The sequence below is a fragment of the Dermochelys coriacea genome, chromosome 15 (assembly GCF_009764565.3).
Source record: "Dermochelys coriacea isolate rDerCor1 chromosome 15, rDerCor1.pri.v4, whole genome shotgun sequence".
Classification (NCBI taxonomy): domain Eukaryota; kingdom Metazoa; phylum Chordata; order Testudines; family Dermochelyidae; genus Dermochelys; species Dermochelys coriacea.
This window is the reverse complement of record NC_050082.1, coordinates 30,430,693-30,449,144: the sequence shown is the minus strand read 5'-3', so window position 1 is coordinate 30,449,144 and position 18,452 is coordinate 30,430,693. Positions and strand designations below refer to the sequence as shown.

The following is an 18,452-nucleotide window of genomic DNA, read 5'->3' as shown; positions in this document are numbered from 1 at the left end:
TTGGGAAGTCAACTGTCCGTTGGCACTTCGCTGCAAATGTTCCATATTTGAAATTCAAACTATGTTCAGGTTTGATTGAATACATAGGTCACATGGTATTGTTTCTGCTTCTCCCACTGGAGGAGCATAACTTTTAGAGTCAGGTTTCTGGTGTGAATAGCAAAGACGGCAAATTCAGAATTTGCTTTCCACAGTCTCCAATATTCACTTAAACACATGTTCTTTCCAAGAACATTCCTGCCAGTGAACACAGTGGCTATGTTGACTAATATATGCTGGCTAGCATACATATATATTATCTGATAATATTACTCACAATATATATTTCCAAGCATTTAAGCATACATGCTATTAAGCATTAATATAGCAGTTATATAGCCCAGACTGGTCTGTATCTTTATTATAATCATGTTCATTTATGCTAAGTATCCCATAATACCTTGCAGTAGCTGAAGTAAGCTTTGTCTTCAGATAGGAAAACTGTCAGTATCAGGATACATAATTGTTTCCTTATTACAACGGATAGGAAGTTACTCTCACAAATCTTTTTATCCTGGTACCAGCCTAGGAACTGCCTTCAACCCCTTAGCACCTGGAATCCTTGTACCCAGAACAAAGATAAGGGTGCACCATTACCTGGTACGCATGGGTTCAGAACAAAAGATAAATGGGCAGTACACCATGGTACCGGTAATGAACAAGGTAAAAAGCTGATTAATTGAATCTAGTTTCAGGTCACATATATAGTACCTTTTACTGGTACACAAATAGGGTATATAAAGATGGCTTTAGGGATGTAACTTTGGGAATCACACCTTCTGTGAAAGGTGAAAGCACCATCACTCCACGGTATTGCTCTTCGTAGATTGGTAGAATCTTTTTCCTGCACCACATTAATAAACCTTACTGACACTGGTTATTTGGGCTCTAGAGTATATTTCATAATGGTCCAAAGTATGGTCAAGCAATTGACTATACAATTTATCAACAGCTGAAATAATCACAGAAAGAAAACACTACTAAGGCAAAACTCAGACAAAACACATTCCTGTAAAAACATGAACAAATATTTAGGTTTTTTTTGCAGTATTTGCACAGCTCTAACAAATATAACAAATGGACAGCAACAGGGTGTTTAAAAATTATTGGGGAGAAATGGTTTAGAAACATACAAATTCCATAAAAGGAAGCCTGTCACTCCTGGGCTGGTACACCAGATGAATGTTTATAACTCTGACATGCCCACTGCTCAAATGCTCCCTCAAAGCTCTCTGCTCTGCAGTGGGCTGGGAGAACACCAGCCAAAGGGCCCACTCTGTACTTAAAACCAAAGTTTGGACTGGACTGTCCAATGCTAAAGGTCACTTGCAGATGAAATCATAAATAGGGAATGACAGAATCCTGCTGAGCCTGCAAATGGAGTTGCTTGAATCTGTTAAGGCATCAGGGAACTAGTAAGACATTTATGACACCTGATGGCAGTTTTGACAGACATGCAGGAGAAAATCCAAATCACAAGCCTATTCTGCATTTCCTTTGCTTGTGTTGGACTGAGTTACACCCATGCACTGTGGTCTTCAAGACCTGGATGCGAGATAGCAGTAGAGAGAGAGCACAGAGAGCCTCCCTTGGAAGTCTGTTTCTCAGTGGGAGGGAGAGGGCTGGGCCAACAATCCTGTCAAGCTCAAGCCTCGCGTAGAGTTGATGCTAGACAGAGAGATGTTTTTTCTGTGGTGAGAACCACCTGCGGTGTTGGGTCATGTTTAGATTTGAGCCATGCTGAGGCCTGACTGTGGCTCGACCTGCCAGACCCCAGATACAGGTATGTTTGTAGCAGGAGGACAGATCCTCCCCTGCTGCCTCTGTGGACAGAAGAGATGAAAATTGGATGGATCCAGGCAGAGACCGGGTGGAAGGGCTGGGAAACCACCTGGGCCTGGGGAAGCCGTGGTAGGAGTTGGGGCCAGAGAGGCAGCCACTCTCCATAGCTTCAGCCCGCTCACACCCAGACGGGGAGCTCACGCTGACTTTGGTGGCAATTCCAGGAAGTTAACGTTGGCAAGGCCCCCTCGGGCAGGGTGTGCGGGCAGCGCCCCCAGGATATGATCAAAAGGAAGCTGCAAGTGCTGGCTCACAGGCCCCGGTTCTCTGCTCGGTCAGAGCCGGGCTCGAGTGCAGTGAAAAGTGGGAGCAGGTTCCAGCTTCCTTATTCAGAGCCACCCGGGCCAACAGGAGGGGCCCACTCTGAGACAGGCTGCTGACAGCACTGGAGACAGGTCCCTTCCGCCGGGGGAGGATGGGTGGAGTGGTGCTCAACTTTGGCACCGGAAACTGTCTTTTCCCCCCCGTCCATGGCACTGCCACTCTTACACCAGACTATGTCTGCTCCACACCAGTGCAGATTCTCCCTACACAGGGGCAATTCTCCACTGGGAGTCTCCAGTCTCCTGCATGGGGATAACCCACCCAGGCAATGGTGAAGAACAACATCCTACCGGCCCATCCCACTTGCTGCCTCATCAGCCTAAGCCAGCTCCAAGGCTCTGAAAAGGCATTTACAAGCCTTTCTTTCTTAAAACTCAAATGGTGTTTAATTGGCTTCAAAATCATTTCAAGATAAGGCAAGGCAAAGATTAGCCAAAGTAAAATAATTTTGTGTGGTTTAGTCTATAATGGATTTGTGGTCAGAAGACTTGGAAAATTCATTACGGTTCCTTCATGTCTCTCTATTGTTTTTGTGTGTATTCTGCTGTCACAACATAAACTTTGTCAAATTTCCCATCCACCTTTAAGTGAAGTGTAATCTAATTAAAGATGTTTGGATCTATTTGAATAATTTAACGTACACCTGCAGCATTCATCAATCAATATTATTTTTAATTAAGTAATTAACTTTGAGGTTTTCAGCAAGTTTGAAGTGACAAAATTTCCCATCTAAGTCTCAGGTGAGGCAAGATTAGTATCTGTTTCTAATCTTTCAAACACAGGCTTTATTTGTAATTGGTACTAGCAACTGCAAGTGCCGATTAAGTGCTATAATTTTTTTTCCCAGTGACAAAACAAAACCGCACGTCTTATATGCAATGGATCTAATTATGCTAAGGTAGATTGCCCAATAAAAGCTTTTTGTATTATGCTCTCCCATCTCAAAGTGAGGCTTAGAGAGATTGACTTTGCTTGATATGATCTGTGGTTAAATTTAGCTAAAGTCATTAGCTTTTAGGGAAAGGCACAACTCCAACAGACCTGTGTCAGAAATGTTCAGAGATGGGGACTGTAAGTTGGTCCTCGGCTGTTCAAAGCATTTAGTTAAAATTCTGTTGATGTCCTTTAATTTGCTTTATAGGGCAACCCCTCTGAGAATCCAAGAGCAGTTCATACACCACACTACAAGTATAAATATCCTGTATTTCTTCTATCAAGCTCCCAGCAAAGACTGAGAAACCATTAAGCCTTGCAAATGAAAACAGTTTGTAAACACCAAGGCTATAATGTGCTAAGCCGTTCTGGATAGCAAGCTGATAACACTACTGTAATTAGGAAGGCTATCTTCTGTCATGAGAACCATAAAAGGTGTTATTTACACTGTGACTGTAGCCTAAAATACCTTCCAGATGGGATTTTTTGAAGAAATACTTGAGATCTCACTTAAAATAGTTAACAGTGCTCAAAGTTTCACATCTATTAATAGAAGAAACATTTAGAAACGTTAAAGTAAACTTGTACATACTTGGTTTTAAGATAAAGGTCAGATTCTCATCTCTGCCACATTGTGTGAAGTGGGAGCAGCAGCATCTCAGAAGCACTTTAATTGAGATCAGAATCTGGCCACCGGCATGCTGCTGAACTTGTTGAAAGCCAGGGGAAGGCTACGCAATGGCTGACATTGCTAACCAGGTCCTGAGGCAGAGAATTAATTATTGCACTAGGAATCCATATTACAACCTGGAAGCTTTAGACTGAGTGCAGGTCTAGGTGGTTCTAACTTAGCAAGTCATTCCCCCGCCACAGCACACACGGAGCCTTGGAGAACACTCTTGCCAGCTGTTGTCTCTTTGATTCCCTGATCCTGGCCCAAGATATCCCTTACCCAGGGAGAATGGGAAGCTTGCTATCAGTCAGCACCATCCCTGACTCCTATCCCAGGCTCCCGTCTGAGGCCCTTCTGCGGGTGCTCCATGGAAGTCTGGACCCGGGATGATGAAGCAGGGCAGGAGATTGCTAGCACTGCTGGGATCATGTGGGTATACCTCACCAAAGAAGTTCCCTGCCATTGCAGGTTTCAGAGTAGCAGCCGTGTTAGTCTGTATTCGCAAAAAGAAAAGGAGTACTTGTGGCACCTTAGAGACTAACAAATTTATTTGAGCATAAGCTTTCGTGAGCTACAGCTCACTTCATCAGATGCATTTTCCACCAAATGCATCCGATGAAGTGAGCTGTAGCTCACGAAAGCTTATGCTCAAATAAATTTGTCCTGCCATTGCAGAGGCTTCAGGCACTGATGGTATTGTCTGTCCATAGCACACAATAGTGCAGTCGCCTAAAGGCTGTAATACTGTAGTCTAATTCAGGTTATTGGATTCAGTACAAGGGGGTAGGTGGGGTTCAGTGGCCCGGGATGTGCAGGTCAGACTAGTTCTCCTGCAGATCACAGCTTACCATATTCCTTATTTACAAGGGCCATGTTAGCAACACATCCAACATGTGCAGAATGGTCCTGCTTAGGTCTGACTCTTAGCTGTGAAAAACTGGAGGCTTTCCACTGAACTTCACAGATACTACAAAAAGAAAAGAAGTACTTGTGGCACCTTAGAGACTAACAAATTTATTTGAGCATAAGCTTTAGTCTTTAAGGTGTCACAAGTACTCCTTTTCTTTTTGCGGATACAGACTAACACGGCTGCTACTCTGAAACAGATGCTACAGTTACACAAATGCTTTCAGGATGCCTCTCTCTGATTGCACCATTACCCTTAATTGCCAGACACTTGTCAGGTTACAGAGAGGCAATGTCCTGCATGAACTGTGAAAAGGGTGCCCCCTCTCTCATTGCTACCCCTCCCAAACATAGGGGTACCTCCACACTTCTGGGAAGAGGCAGGACCATGATGAGAGCCTAGGGAAAGAAAGTGTGCCTATTATGTCTAGGGCCTTATGAAATTCACGGCCATGAAAAACGTGTCACAGACAATGAAATCTGGTCTTTTGGGGGCTTTTACCCTATTCTATATCAATTTCCCGGAGGAGACCAGCATTTCTCAAATTGGGGGTCCTGACTCAAAATAGAGTTGCAGTGGGGTCACAGGGTTATTTTAGGGGTGTCGCACTGCCTTCAGAGCTGGGCGGCTGGAGAGCAGCATCTGTTGGCAGGGTGCCCAGCTCTGCAGGTAGCAGCGCAGAAGTAAGGGTGGCAATACCATCCCATCCCATCCTTATTTCTGCACTGCTGCTGGCTTCAGTTCTGCCTTCAGAGCTGGGATCCTGGGCAGCAGCTGCCACTCTCCAGCTACCCAGCTCTGAAGGCAGCGCCGCCGCCAGCAGCAGTGCAGAAGTAAGGGCAGCAGTACCATAACCCCCCCATAATACCCTTGTGACTCCCCCACAACTCCTTTTTGAATCAGGACCCCTACAATTATGACACCCTGACATTTCAGATTTAAATAGCTGAAATCATGAAATTTATTATTTTTAAAATCCTATGACCGTGAAATTGACCAAAATGGACAATGAATTTGGTAGGGCCCTAGTTATGTCAGTTGGGCATGTTGTATGACTACTGATTGTTCCGCTAGAGAATTTCATTACACGGCATGGCCTTTGAGGGCATTTTAATGTGTGGAAAACTCCCACTGGTGCTGTTGACCTCTTTGCACTTCAAGCTGTAATCCCAGCCCCCAGGGAGATTTTTTCCTCTCTTAAAAGACAAGCAGCTGTAAATAGTTCAGTCAGTAACAATGTGAAGTCAGGTTTCAGAGTAGCAGCCGTGTTAGTCTGTATTCGCAAAAAGAAAAGGAGTACTTGTGGCACCTTAGAGACTAACAAATTTATTAGAGCATAAGCTTTCATGAGCTACAGCTCAGGTACCTCTACTGCAAGATATCCGCTCCGGTGTGCTTTCAACAAGTGCTTTAAATTTACTGTGTATTAACATATTTGTAATGATAGTATGAATAATTAAAATGCGGATCTAGAAAACCTGTAGTTATTATAATTAAAGTCTATGTCATGCATTTAGCCATCTCTGTGCTAGAAAATCTGCACTTGCTAAGGGGAATGCCCTGCCAGAACTGCACAAACTAGCACTGAAAACTGCAGGGCCGGGATAAGGCACGTAATGAAGACTCCCCACAGCAATTGCCAGAGGACCCTGTCTTTTCAAAGATGGTTACTGAGACACAACAGCTGACACCTGCAGCTGCTCCTGGGATGCTTGGGCAATGCGGGCTTCTTCTCACCCACCTTCAGAGTGGGGCAGCTGGGAATAGGCATCCTGAAAATCATCACTGACTCTCTAAGGCTCGTGACAAGCTTACAGCCTACCCCTACTCATGCATTCCCCTATATAACAGCACAGCATGGAACCAGACCACCATGCGCCTGGTAACCTGCAATAACTAATAGATGTATAGGGGCAGGTCCTTAGCTGATGTAAACTGTCATAGCTCTATCGGGACCTCAATTGCAGCTATGACAGTTTAACCCAGCTGAAGATCTGCCCGATAACGTTTAAGGCCAGAAGAAACCCTTATGATTGTCTAGTCTCTGACCTCTCCTGTATAACACAGGCCAAAGAATTTCACCCTGTAATTCCCCTGTCAAGCCCATAATGAACGAGTGTGCACGTAAGATTAGAAGAGAGCTGGATTGGCTTTTAAGCTCCCAAGGGTTTATTCTAAATAGTCAGATAACTTAGGGTCATGTCAAAAAAGAAAAAAGGATTTCAGTTTCCGTTGTAGCACAGAGAGAGCAGGTGCTGGGACTAACCCTTTTAACCTCTGGGCGCTCAGAACTGCATCGGAGAGAAGAGAAGCAGCCAGCAGCCCTGAGCACGTCCTGCAGATCCCCACCTTTCAGGAGGAGGAGACATAGCTTCTGGGTGGATACTTTTCCCCCACACAACAGAAGACAGAGCAAGAGGCCCCTGAGCACACACCACTCACTCCACAAGAAAGCAAGCATCAAAAACTAACGTCAGAGTGGGCTCTTGTAAATAAGGCCCTCTCGTGTGGAGGATTAATAAAGCAAAGCAAATGTTATGGCTCCCGGCCCTTTTGCCTTGGGGCCAACAAATCCTTGCGCCTTGTCTGAATTTTCCACAATGGATAATGCAATAGGGACCTGGAGGGTCCTATCCCCAAAATGTCCAGGTTTGAGTCACTCACCAAGAGCCTGTGGATTCAGACTGAAATTCCAGCCCTTCGGCCCAGCTCAGATGCCGAGGTAGTATCTCCACAAAGCACAAGTCAGTACTAAGGGCACTGATACCAATCTGAACTCTGTAGTCATAGGGATAACTGGATTACCCAAAGTATTAGAAGATGCATCTATGTTCCAGTCCTCCCTACATCCTCTTTGCCATTCCCCCTCCCGCACCCCCAGCACATTCAAGTTTACTTTGTTTTTTTATGATGCAGTTGGAATAAAGCCGCACGTTCCCAGCCTGCACAGAGCATTAGTCTTGTTCCACTGTACAGACCTTTTACAAAAAATCTCCATGAGGAAACAGTGAGTTTGGGCAAGTTTGCCACTGGTTTAAGTTAGTGGAATGGTGGAAAACAATTTCCCTTTACACGTAAATGTTTTCATATGGCTTCCCCTCTGCTAGACATGAGCTATTGGCATTTATGTATTCACACATATCTGAGCATTGCAAATGCACTGTTTAGCGCTCTTAGAAGGAACAATGAATTTTGAAAATCCACCTGCACAACAAGTAAGTCTCTTCCATCCATTTCTCCAATTCACTTAGTGGAATGAAGGGCCAAACCCGACACAGGACAAAGGAAGAAATGTATTTATTTCATTTATTTATTTTGGTAGGTGCAGACTAGGGCTTAAGTACTGTTAAGTGAATAATTCATGCAGGATTTATAATTTATGTTGGATTTAGCAGGAGCAGAGCCATACGTGGTTGTCTATTCACTATTTATGTTCTCACCACCAGTTGACAAGCATGGCTGGGCACTAAGATCACAGCTCTCCTGCAATGTTTTATTTAAACATTATTAAAAGTACACACAGTCCTAAGGAACGTCTTCACTTTCAGGGAATATTAGACTCTGCTGCCATAAAGCCTCTGGCTCTCAGGGAATTAGTGTCTGCTCAAAATACTCACTGGATTCCAACATAACTCACTAGAAGGTCTTCATCCAACCACTCCACACACAATGGTCCATCCCCACCTCCACCGGATGAAGAGAATTTTTTTTGGCTCATTTCACTAGCTTGGGCAATGGGCATTGGATATGCCTGAAGGGCCTTACCTCCCAGCATAGCAGTGTTCCTTAACTGCTTTCCATTAGGCTCATGCATTTGTGCAGCAGATGTCAGACAAACTCAGATATCTTGGTATATGGGTAAATTTAAATCAACCTACATGTCTTTAACCTTTGCTTATGGCTCTGTTATTTTTACGGGATTTTTGTGTTGCCTCAGGGAGACATCTAAACTAGGATTCTCTCCGATGCCTTAGGTTCTTCAAAACCTAGCCCTAGAAATTAAAGTATCAGGTGTTGTGTTACATCAGCCCCATAAATGTCTCCATGAAGCATTCAAAAATCCTTTGTTTATGTTTATGCTTATATTTTCCAAATGCAATTAACAGAATCTGCACACTCTTTTAAAAGACAACAGCCAAGGTTTCAAAAATGATGCATTTCTACTGACTGCCCTTTTGAATTAGCTGAACCACTAGAGTCTGCAAAAATGGCAAATACACATTCTTGGAATTAGCCAAGTATCCAATGATCTTTAATTGTGAGTGCAGCCTAGAGCTGGTTCAGATACAATTAAGGAATTGATCAGAACATTTGATATATTTCCTTTCATTCCTGGGGGAGAGTGGGTCCTTTCTAGACAGAATTTTCTGGCCATCTATACAAAATTTGCCTACAAACATACCTAAGACAAAGTGCGTTTGAGCCCCCCACAACAAAAATCACTCAGACTAAAATACCTTTTCCTGGGGGCATCAGGGATGGCACTTTTGCTAAAATAAATTATGAAATCTGCTTTGTTGTTTTAGTAAACAAAGGGAACTGTTGCTGTCTGGCAGGTATGACAGCCATATTAGAAGCAGTTATTTTATGAATGCCTTTTCCTTTCATGGTGGGTTTGTCACTCACTGTTAAATAAAAGCTTGAAGGAGACTGAAAAGTGAAAATGAATCAGTGTTGCCCTGATTTTCTCTTTTTAGCTTCAGTCTAATCTGGCCATGATTTTGTAAATTTAGAGCAGGTGAATTGTTCATTACAACTGATTAATGTGCTTCTTGGATGGAGAAAGTCCTCTCTTTTGCGGGCTGTACAGTTCAGATGAATGGTTGCAAAAGGGAAACTTGTGACATGAGTTAAGTCTCTTTCCATTCAAATTTCTCCCTTCCTCTCTCAATGCACCAAGACACACTGGCCATTGTGGATGGCTCCTAGTTGTGCCTCTGTTCAACACCACAAGATGGGTAAGGAGGGATAGGGCAGCTGGGTGAATAGAACAGTTTACTATAGATCATTCTGGGTCAGCTGTTTGCAACCTTTTCCATACTATGACCCCATATTACAACAGAACACATGCTGGGAGAGTGATGAATGGAGCTCTACTCTTCTATGTAAGCAATTGCTCTGGTTGCCAGGGATGCTCTGCAGTGAGGAACAGGAGAGTATGTGGGGTTCACAGTTATGAATAGGATGAGAGAGCATCTCCCCCTCACATGGAGGAGAAGGGAATACTACGCAACAAGTCACACCACACAACAAGTCACACTCCATTACTGAAAGCCTGTAATAAAATATTACATCAATAATAATCACGCATGAAGTAACATCCCCCAAATCTGCCCCTTCCCTTGAAAATTAACACAGGAAAACATCCTCTATGATACTGCAAATGCACGAATGTTCAGTATCTGCAGGGTGATGGCAGAAGCACAGCTACTCCCAGCTCCTCTGCAGATGGATGGCTGAGGGCACCGCACTCATGATTACACACGTGCTGGCCTAAGGCTGCAACATCCGTTTCTCAGTTCTCATCCAATAAACCACATTCTTAAAAAATTTCTTGTGAACTGGAAATTCTGAAAACTTTTCATTTTGGAAACACTGATACACGGTGTTTCTGAAACAAAATGTGCTCCCGGGGCCCCGGCAGTTGCTGACGGAGATCATCCGTATTCTGATCAGTTTCACCACTGGCAGACGGTAAACAGACAAGAATCATTATCAATTTCAGTCAGCAGATGCCGGGGCGCCAGAGCCCGTGGCCTCAGGGCAGCTCCGCCACGCAGACTACCCCGGGGCTTGCAGACTCGCAGGCCAGCAGGCCCCAGCCTACACATCAGGCATGCTCTGGAGCTGCAGAACCTGGTAGTCCACCTGGAATCCTGCCTGCGAGTCAATGAAAGTTCATCGAAACTGGACATTTCCATAAAACATTTCGGGTTTGACTGATTGGCGATGTCTGAAAAAACTCTGCGTTGTTGGAAAATTCCAAACCAGCACTTGTCTGGCTAACGTTCTCAGCATTTATTGGAGCTAAGCAGGCAAAGCAGTTCCTTTATTTGATCAAACCGATGAGTACAGGGACTGTCTAACTGCACTGGCCAAACCTATGTGAAGAGTGGGATGCCAGGGAGCCCGAGTAACAGGTTCAGTTAAATGATTTGGGGACGAGAGGGGAGGGACAGCGATATACAGCACCACAGCGAGCTGCGCTGACTGCTCGCAGCGCTCTGCCTGTCAAAACCAAACCTGATGTGGCTGACATTAGAGAAATCCTGGACAAGCAGTGGGAGGAAGTGGCCCGTAAAACATGACTTATCCTGCTTGAGGGCTAACTCTAACGATGAATTTGTTAGACCTATCTCAAAATATTGAGCACACAGAACATCAAGCAGAAAATTACCTGTAGTTCCGGGGACCCTTAGGCCAATCTGCAGGTTACTGGGAGGCTTCCAAAGAAAAAACTGTGTGCAACAGACAACAATGGGTGTTGCAAACTCTACAGGACCCCCCCAGCATGCTGTGACTGAGAGCAAACTGGCTAGGCTAGGCCAATTAGTTAGCACAACTCAGGACATAATTTATTTTCCAGCATCACAGCATCCCCCCAGTGTATGTTCTTATATGTGCCAACTATCAGATTTCATAGAACAGCAGCACATCACTCACGTGAAAGACTGCTGGATAGAAATTGGTTTACATCTAGAAGGCCCCAATATGTGGGGCAGCATGAATTTTAAACCTGCATCTGCCATGGCAGCTCATGCATGTCTCTGCTTCCCATGCACCAGACCGTACACTCATTCTGGCAATCATGTTCTAACTAACCACTAAAAGGCAACACAAGTCCAGAATAAATCCAGTCAAGTATCTAAGCACCCGAGTGATGGATACCTCAGAACAATGCAGACCTGGTCAAGTGATAACCATACTTGACCCATCTTGAAAAAAATGGGCCATATCCATGAGGCGTAAAGAGCTACTGATGCCGCAATGCGCCCTTCCCAGCACCCCAGCCCAGGAGAGTCCATTGGCATCTGACACAAGGCAAGAGCCTCTCTTATGTGATAGCCCACTCCTCTTCTTACCAGCTCCATACGCATGCGACTGGCTTCCAGCTCTCTCTGCACCAGCTCATTCATATCTGCTTTCATCTCCTCCATGCGCATCTGGTAATACTTGGTGTTCTCCTTCTCTCGAGCCTCCGACTCTGCAGCCTTCTCCAACTCCTCTCCCATCTTTATTACACTGTCCCGCAACCGAAGGACAAGCATCTGAAGTGATAGGGAGGGGGACAAAAGGCAAAGGGGTTTTCTTAAATAAAGGATTACAAAGAGTTTTTTCCCCTTCTTTAATCTTTTATAGTGATGTACTTGGAGGAATGCTCTCCCTTTCTGACCCCTACAGAAGGTCAACTGATGCCTTGAAGCATGAAGTTTATATATACTACTTATTGTATCAAACATTGCCACCAAAGCTCATAATGGTCATGATATTAAGCAGCCCGTGCTTGTCTCAGTAACCCTGCGATGCAATGAATTCCATACAGGCTGACTGTGAACTACTCAAAGCACTGTTTCCTTTGGTTGGCTTTAAAATGATGGCTCTTTAATTTCATTGCACAGCCCATTGCACTTATTGGGGGCAGTTTTAAGAATCCTGAGAGCTTCAGCAGTGCTCCAATCACACTGCAATCTTGTGTGGAATGCAGGGTAGACACTAGTGGCACACAGTGTCCCATCATTCATTACTCATCGCCTAGAGCAGGGAAACAATTTGGGAAGCAAGCGCCGCATTGCATTACATTTCCTCTCTCCTTTCCCATCCTGCTGGTATATTTCCCTTGCCCTCCACCCCACTCCATGTTTAAAGCAGACACATTAGAACTTACCAGACTGAGACAAACACATGATACTGTACAAATATTTTGATCTCTCAGCTATCCTTCATTTAAAACAACAGCTCACATTAGCATTCCCAGTCTTCAGCTCCAGGATCAATCACAGCACCCATGACAGGACTAACTGGAAGCTGGCACTGCGCAGTGTAACTGGCAAACGCAGAATGATGGAAGGCATGATCCTTATGCTCAGGGTTTAGCTGATCGCCATATTTGGGGTCGGGAAGGAATTTTCCTCCAGGGCAGATTGGAAGAGGCCCTGGAGGTTTTTTGCCTTCCTCTGTAGCATGGGGCACGGGTCACTTGAGGGAAGAGTCTCTGCTCCTTGAAGTCTTTAAACCACGATTTGAGGACTTCAATAGCTCAGACATAGGTGAGGTTTTTCGTAGGAGTGGGTGGGTGAGATTCTGTGGCCTGCGCTGTGCAGGAGGTCGGACTAGATGATCAGAGTGGTCCCTTCTGACCTTAGTATCTATCTGTCTCTGCAGAATCGCTCCAGGAACTCTCAGTGGAGTCCAGGTCACAAAGCCTGTTCTAGCTACATCTCACCACAGAGCAGCTGATGGACTCTGCTACTCTGGATCAGACAGGCAGGAACTGAAGGGAGGATAAAAGCAAGGCTTGTGGCAATGTGACCAGAAAGGCTCCGATATAGAAGTGGCCTTTCATTTCCCGAGGCCTCTTGGTGTCTGTATCTCAGCTTAGGGGTCAGAGGACTGATGGGATCAAAGAGGAGGTGATGGGAGGTGATCCGCACCAAGGACACCCTAGTGATGGCAATGACCTCACAGGAAGCTGCCAGAGAATGAGCTTTGGGGTTCACAGACACAAAGGTTTAAGCAGCATGAAGGAAATAAAGAGCCACCAGTGCCTCCTGGGTAACTCAGAAATGCCTTTTCTTTAGAGAGAGCTCTCCTGCTGGGCCATGCTCAGCTGCTCAGGGCTGTCTTAGTCTGCCATCATTGTGAAGTGACCCTACTACATGTTCTTGGCCTCCCCTCAATTAGTCACATGTAAGTGGGGGTGGGGATGTGTATTTATATTTTATGACGTGAAAGGAAGTGAGCATAAACAAATATAGTCCCGGGTTTTAAGCGCCTAGATTGTTCTATATGTATATTGATGTACCTACCATACCTTGACCGATTTTAATGTGCTGGATTTTGGACTATGCCATACAGTCCTGTGACACCTTCTGAAAGGCACTTTGATCAACGTGCTAAGTAGTAAATAAATATATTGCTATACACCTTGAGGCAGGGGCCATATTTCCTTCATGTTTTTATAGCACTGAGCATGCTGCTGGTTTGCGGTAAATACGTCCGTAAAATAAAGTATGAATAATTAACCTCACTGGTATGAAATACACAGACTGATCAGAGCCACAGATTCCAAAAGAGAAGGCCTGAGCTGACTCAGGCTCTCACCCTTCCAAGGGCAATGCAGAGGGTTCCATGCTTTGGGGGCATTACAGATGTGACCACACAAACTGCTTTCTGCTCTGGGTAGGAAAGATCCCACTGCAACTTTCATAAGGCTAGGAGTCTGCTCTGGTTTCCAGAGCCTCTTGCCCTACTGTTTTGCACTATTTGTGAGCCACTTGGCCTCTTCCCTTGGCAGAAGTGGCTGCATTGCTTTGGAGCACACCATGATGCAGGCCAATCTATCACCAGGACAGGATGGTTGACATTGCAGGAGAGGGATGGGAGGAGGCACTGCCAGTGCACATGCCTGTCCCAAAGGCAACCACTTTTTTTCCACAGGGATTTTCCCTGTGTGTGTTAGAGGCAAACAAGAGGCTAAGAAATATGCCGTACCTCAAACCGCTTGATCTGCACACTCTGAAACTCCAGCTTGTTCTCCAGATCGCAGATCAGTGCTTCCTGTCGACTGACAATTGAGCGTTCAACCATCGACTGCTCCACGTAAGCAATCCGGGCCCGAGCCGCCTGCAGCTATTTTAGAGAAGAGGGTGGGGGAAAGGCAGGGCTCATAATTCCGCTCTGCCCTATTGTCTACCCTGCAGACTTCTCATGACGGCACCAAATCCACTAGGGGTAGAGAGATTTCAACAGTTCCTTCTCAAAGCACACTGGAAGTGCAATGGCTGTATTTAGGTGCCATGCCGTACAGAAAGATACTGCTGCCCAAGTAGGGTTGGCACCTGTCCAGGATTTCCCAGGAACATCACTTTTTTGAGGTAACTGACCTGGGAAATTTGTAAGGGTGCTCACTTCACCCTGCCAGCTGTCCAGTTTTATGGGCTCAGGATTATCCCTAATGTCCCGCTTTTTTTGTACCTCGGAGATGGCAGCCATACTCCCAAGCTTCCTGTGGTATTGTTTGTGTGAAGATCATGAAAACAATTCATTACATTCTGTGGTTTTACAAACAGAAAAATGTTGGCAAATTTTCACCCAGCTGGGTGGGGGTTTTCTCCTCTCAAATCTTTCAAGGACGGTACATGTGTGAAATTGTGCACTTGGTCCCAAGGCAGGATTTTGGCTGGCACCTGGAACTGCAGAGGCAGCCTTGGAAAGATGATTAGACCAAGGCTCAGAAACAACGGGGGGGGGGGGGGGAGGGAATTAACCAGCCCTTTTCAAACCTCTGTAAAAGTTTGATTCAAAATTTATTTTGGGCCCAGACAAGGGAAATAGTTCTTATTTTCTCCAACTTCCTGTCAAACCCACCACTTTGTCTTACAGTGAGTGTGTCCGACTCCTGATGCCTGGGATAGCAAAGCACTCAGTCAATGGCACTCCTCGAGTGCTTAATATTAAAGACATGCTGTACAGGTCTGGAGCCATGGTGCCATGACCAGGGAAGAACAGTCCCCAACTCAGGTTGTGGAAGGAGGTATATTCCCTCTGTCCCTGGTGTGGTGCCCAGCACAAAGCTGGCTTGTGATCTTGCACAGAGAACATCACAACTCAAGAAACTGCAACAGCAAAGAGGATGTGCAGTAAATTCTGCAGCTCTCAAAAAACCTTTCAAGTGTGAATTTTCCCAGTCCCAAGGAAAGTTCACTTGCAGGTTTCCATAGATTTCCTGAACATGCAGTTTGACCCAGTTTCCCAGCTTTGCCCTGAGGAAAGTCAATACTAAGCAGTGTTTACAGCAGCTAAAAGGAGGCTTTTACATTTGTGCTTGTTTTATTGCTCTTACAGATGTAGACAGTGTGTTATGAAGAGGAGTGGGACCATGGTATTGTACAGAGGAGATATTTCCTGATAATAAGCAAGTAAACATTTCATTTGAATTCACCCCAAGGACATGAGCTCACCAAAGAGCCTATATTTCAGGACTGACCCTCAGAACTTCAGTGGATTCTTATACATGCCTATGTATGGGTGTATTCCAGGGGATCGGAGTATCTCGCTAAGTTTTTATGGATACAGACTAACACAGCTACCCCTCTGATACTCACTAAGTCCTCTGAATCACTAAGTCCTGTGATCTATGGCAATAGCGGGATTGGCAATGAGATGCCAAAGGACAGAGTGATTCTTGAAGCCCTTCATTGCCTGTCTGCTCCAGGTCTGAGTTAGTAACTGGGCAGATGTACCTTATTGCCAGATATTTTGAGCCTTAAAGGGAAGGGGGAAGACTTACTTTCTCTTGAAGACTTTGTTTCTCTTTCTTCACTTCCTCCAGCTGCGTCTGTAGCTCTCGAATCTGAGTAATGTCCACTGCAGACTATGAAAACAGAAACCCCAACAATAGCGAAAAAACAAAGAACTTGGAGCAGAACTGGAAATGCACAAGGAAGTTCTGTTTTGAAGACTGGCAAGGGAAAGGCAATTTCTAGTACATCTGAATTGGCAGCTGCTCCTGTCCTGAATTAACCAAGCATAAATCTACTGAGCTCACCCGATTTCTCAGCTTCTGGGGACAGCTCTTTGCAGAGCTGATCAGCCATGACATCACCAGGGTCATCCCCAAATGCTGATTCTGTAAGTCCTTAGTCTTTTTCCTCCCACAAAGCTACTATGGACCTTTCATGGTCCAGGAAATTTCTGGAAAATACTGGACCTCTGGCAAAATGGGGCCCCTTCTATACCTTTGAAGTCTCTGATCTTTTCTACGCTGAGACAGGTCAGATCACTGGTGCTGTCAAAATATGTTTAAGCTATTCAAATAGCCATACAGACTCCCAGCACATAGCCAGTAACCTCAAAGCATCAATGTCCTCTTCCAATCTCTCCTGGGTCAAAGGCTGAGGACCCCAGAAAGGACCTCCAAACACAGCTTGTCAACATTTTTCTTTGAAATTTTTTTTCTGCAATTTTTTTTAAATGGAAATTTTTCCACAAAATTTTTTCAGTGAAAATCACACAATTTCCAGTGAAAATGGAAAACAACCTTTTCAATTTTAAACTTTTTCAGTTTTAAATAACTTTGCAGTTTGGCTACTGAAAACTGGAGAAAAACCATCAGTGTTGAGGTTTTCAATGGAAACCTGAATATTTTCATTTTTGTTGACATTTTTCATGGTAAAAAAAGTAATAATTTCATGACCAACAAACTACGAGCCAGTTTGTTCTTCTAATCAGCAACTTTTATGGATGGATTTGAAGTGTTATTTTGATTACTTGCATAGACACCCAAGGTTTAACACTTGATAAAGGATCCCTAGCTGCCATTTCTATTAAAAACCATGATTTCAGGAGAGGTATCAACTAGCTGGTGCAAACCATATTGGAATGACTCTCCGTGTGCATGTGTGTCTGGGTACGCATGTTCACACTGCTCATTAGAATTATTAGAATTACTTGTTTGAAAAGTATTAGCAATATGTCTATGCAATTCCAGCAGGTTACATGTTATCTTTCTAACCCTCCTTTGTGGTGTGAAGCCATGATGCCCTCTGGATATCTTTCTAGCAATCCCTTTTTCACCCGATGTGCCTGTGTGTATTTATGCACATACATTTCCTCCTCATCGCACGCTTTACCTGTGCAATCAGAGCCTTGTGCTTTGTCATAAGTTCGTTCAGATCCTCCTGGTCCTCATCAATGCGTTTCAGGAGATCAGCTTTCTCGTGCTGCAGCTGATATAGCTGCTCATCAACCTGCGGAGAACAAACAGGGTGCTGCTCACTCAGAAATTACACCAGGGTGCAGACAAGTTCCAAGTACTGCCGGTGGTAGTGGTGGGTTTTTAGTGCTGTAATTCTCTGCCTCACATGCAGGCGTGCTGCATTCAATGGTGGCACTTCACTAAAGGCCTTTTCCATTTCCACTCAAATGTTGAAAGTTCGTGTGCTTCTAATGCTGGCAGGGAGAGGCAAAAAAGCCTTTAATGGTGTTCACCACATCTCTGCAGACAGCTTAGGGTATGTTGTGTGTTCTGGATAATTTGCGCCACTTTTACATGTCCCAGGAGACAGTAAAGGCCCCTGGGCTGGGTCCCCCTGAAAGGTCGGACAATTTGAAGTAATTTACAAGTAAACGACATTTGCAAATCCAAGCTCCGAGTCTCTCGGAGTCTAAATAACGAAGTCCATAAAACATGTAAAACTATCCAAAAGCACCATAGTGCCCTGGGGCGCTGGGTGGGTAACAAGCAGTTTCAGTAATGTCTGTTATTCAGGGCACGTACCAAATTCTTGTTCCTGCTGATCGTCTCCAGCTCCACGTGTAGGTTCTCCAGCTCCAGAGCCATCCCGGTCTGGGACTTCTGCGCCTCTACACACTGGGCTTCGCTTTCTTCCCACTGTGACGAATTGAGGAAGACCCTAATTACATCAGATGGCACTGACAGCCAGACGTCATTTCACTGATCGGTCTTCCCCTCTCGCTGCACAGCAGTGTTTATTTACATTCTACTCCCAGAGC

At 44.8% G+C, this 18,452-nt stretch overlaps 1 protein-coding gene across 1 annotated transcript in view; it reads right to left on the bottom strand.

Moving 5' to 3' along the window:
* Window positions 1–18,452, bottom strand: part of MYO18B (myosin XVIIIB) — a 212,892-nt gene that overhangs the window by 47,275 nt on the left and 147,165 nt on the right. The window contains exons 34-38 of the mRNA XM_043498239.1: window positions 18,217–18,330; window positions 17,570–17,686; window positions 16,228–16,311; window positions 14,430–14,567; window positions 11,801–11,986 (exon numbers count right to left, since the gene is read on the bottom strand). Coding sequence (XP_043354174.1) covers window positions 11,801–11,986; window positions 14,430–14,567; window positions 16,228–16,311; window positions 17,570–17,686; window positions 18,217–18,330 — 639 coding nt within the window. The remainder of the gene's footprint in view (window positions 1–11,800; window positions 11,987–14,429; window positions 14,568–16,227; window positions 16,312–17,569; window positions 17,687–18,216; window positions 18,331–18,452) is intronic.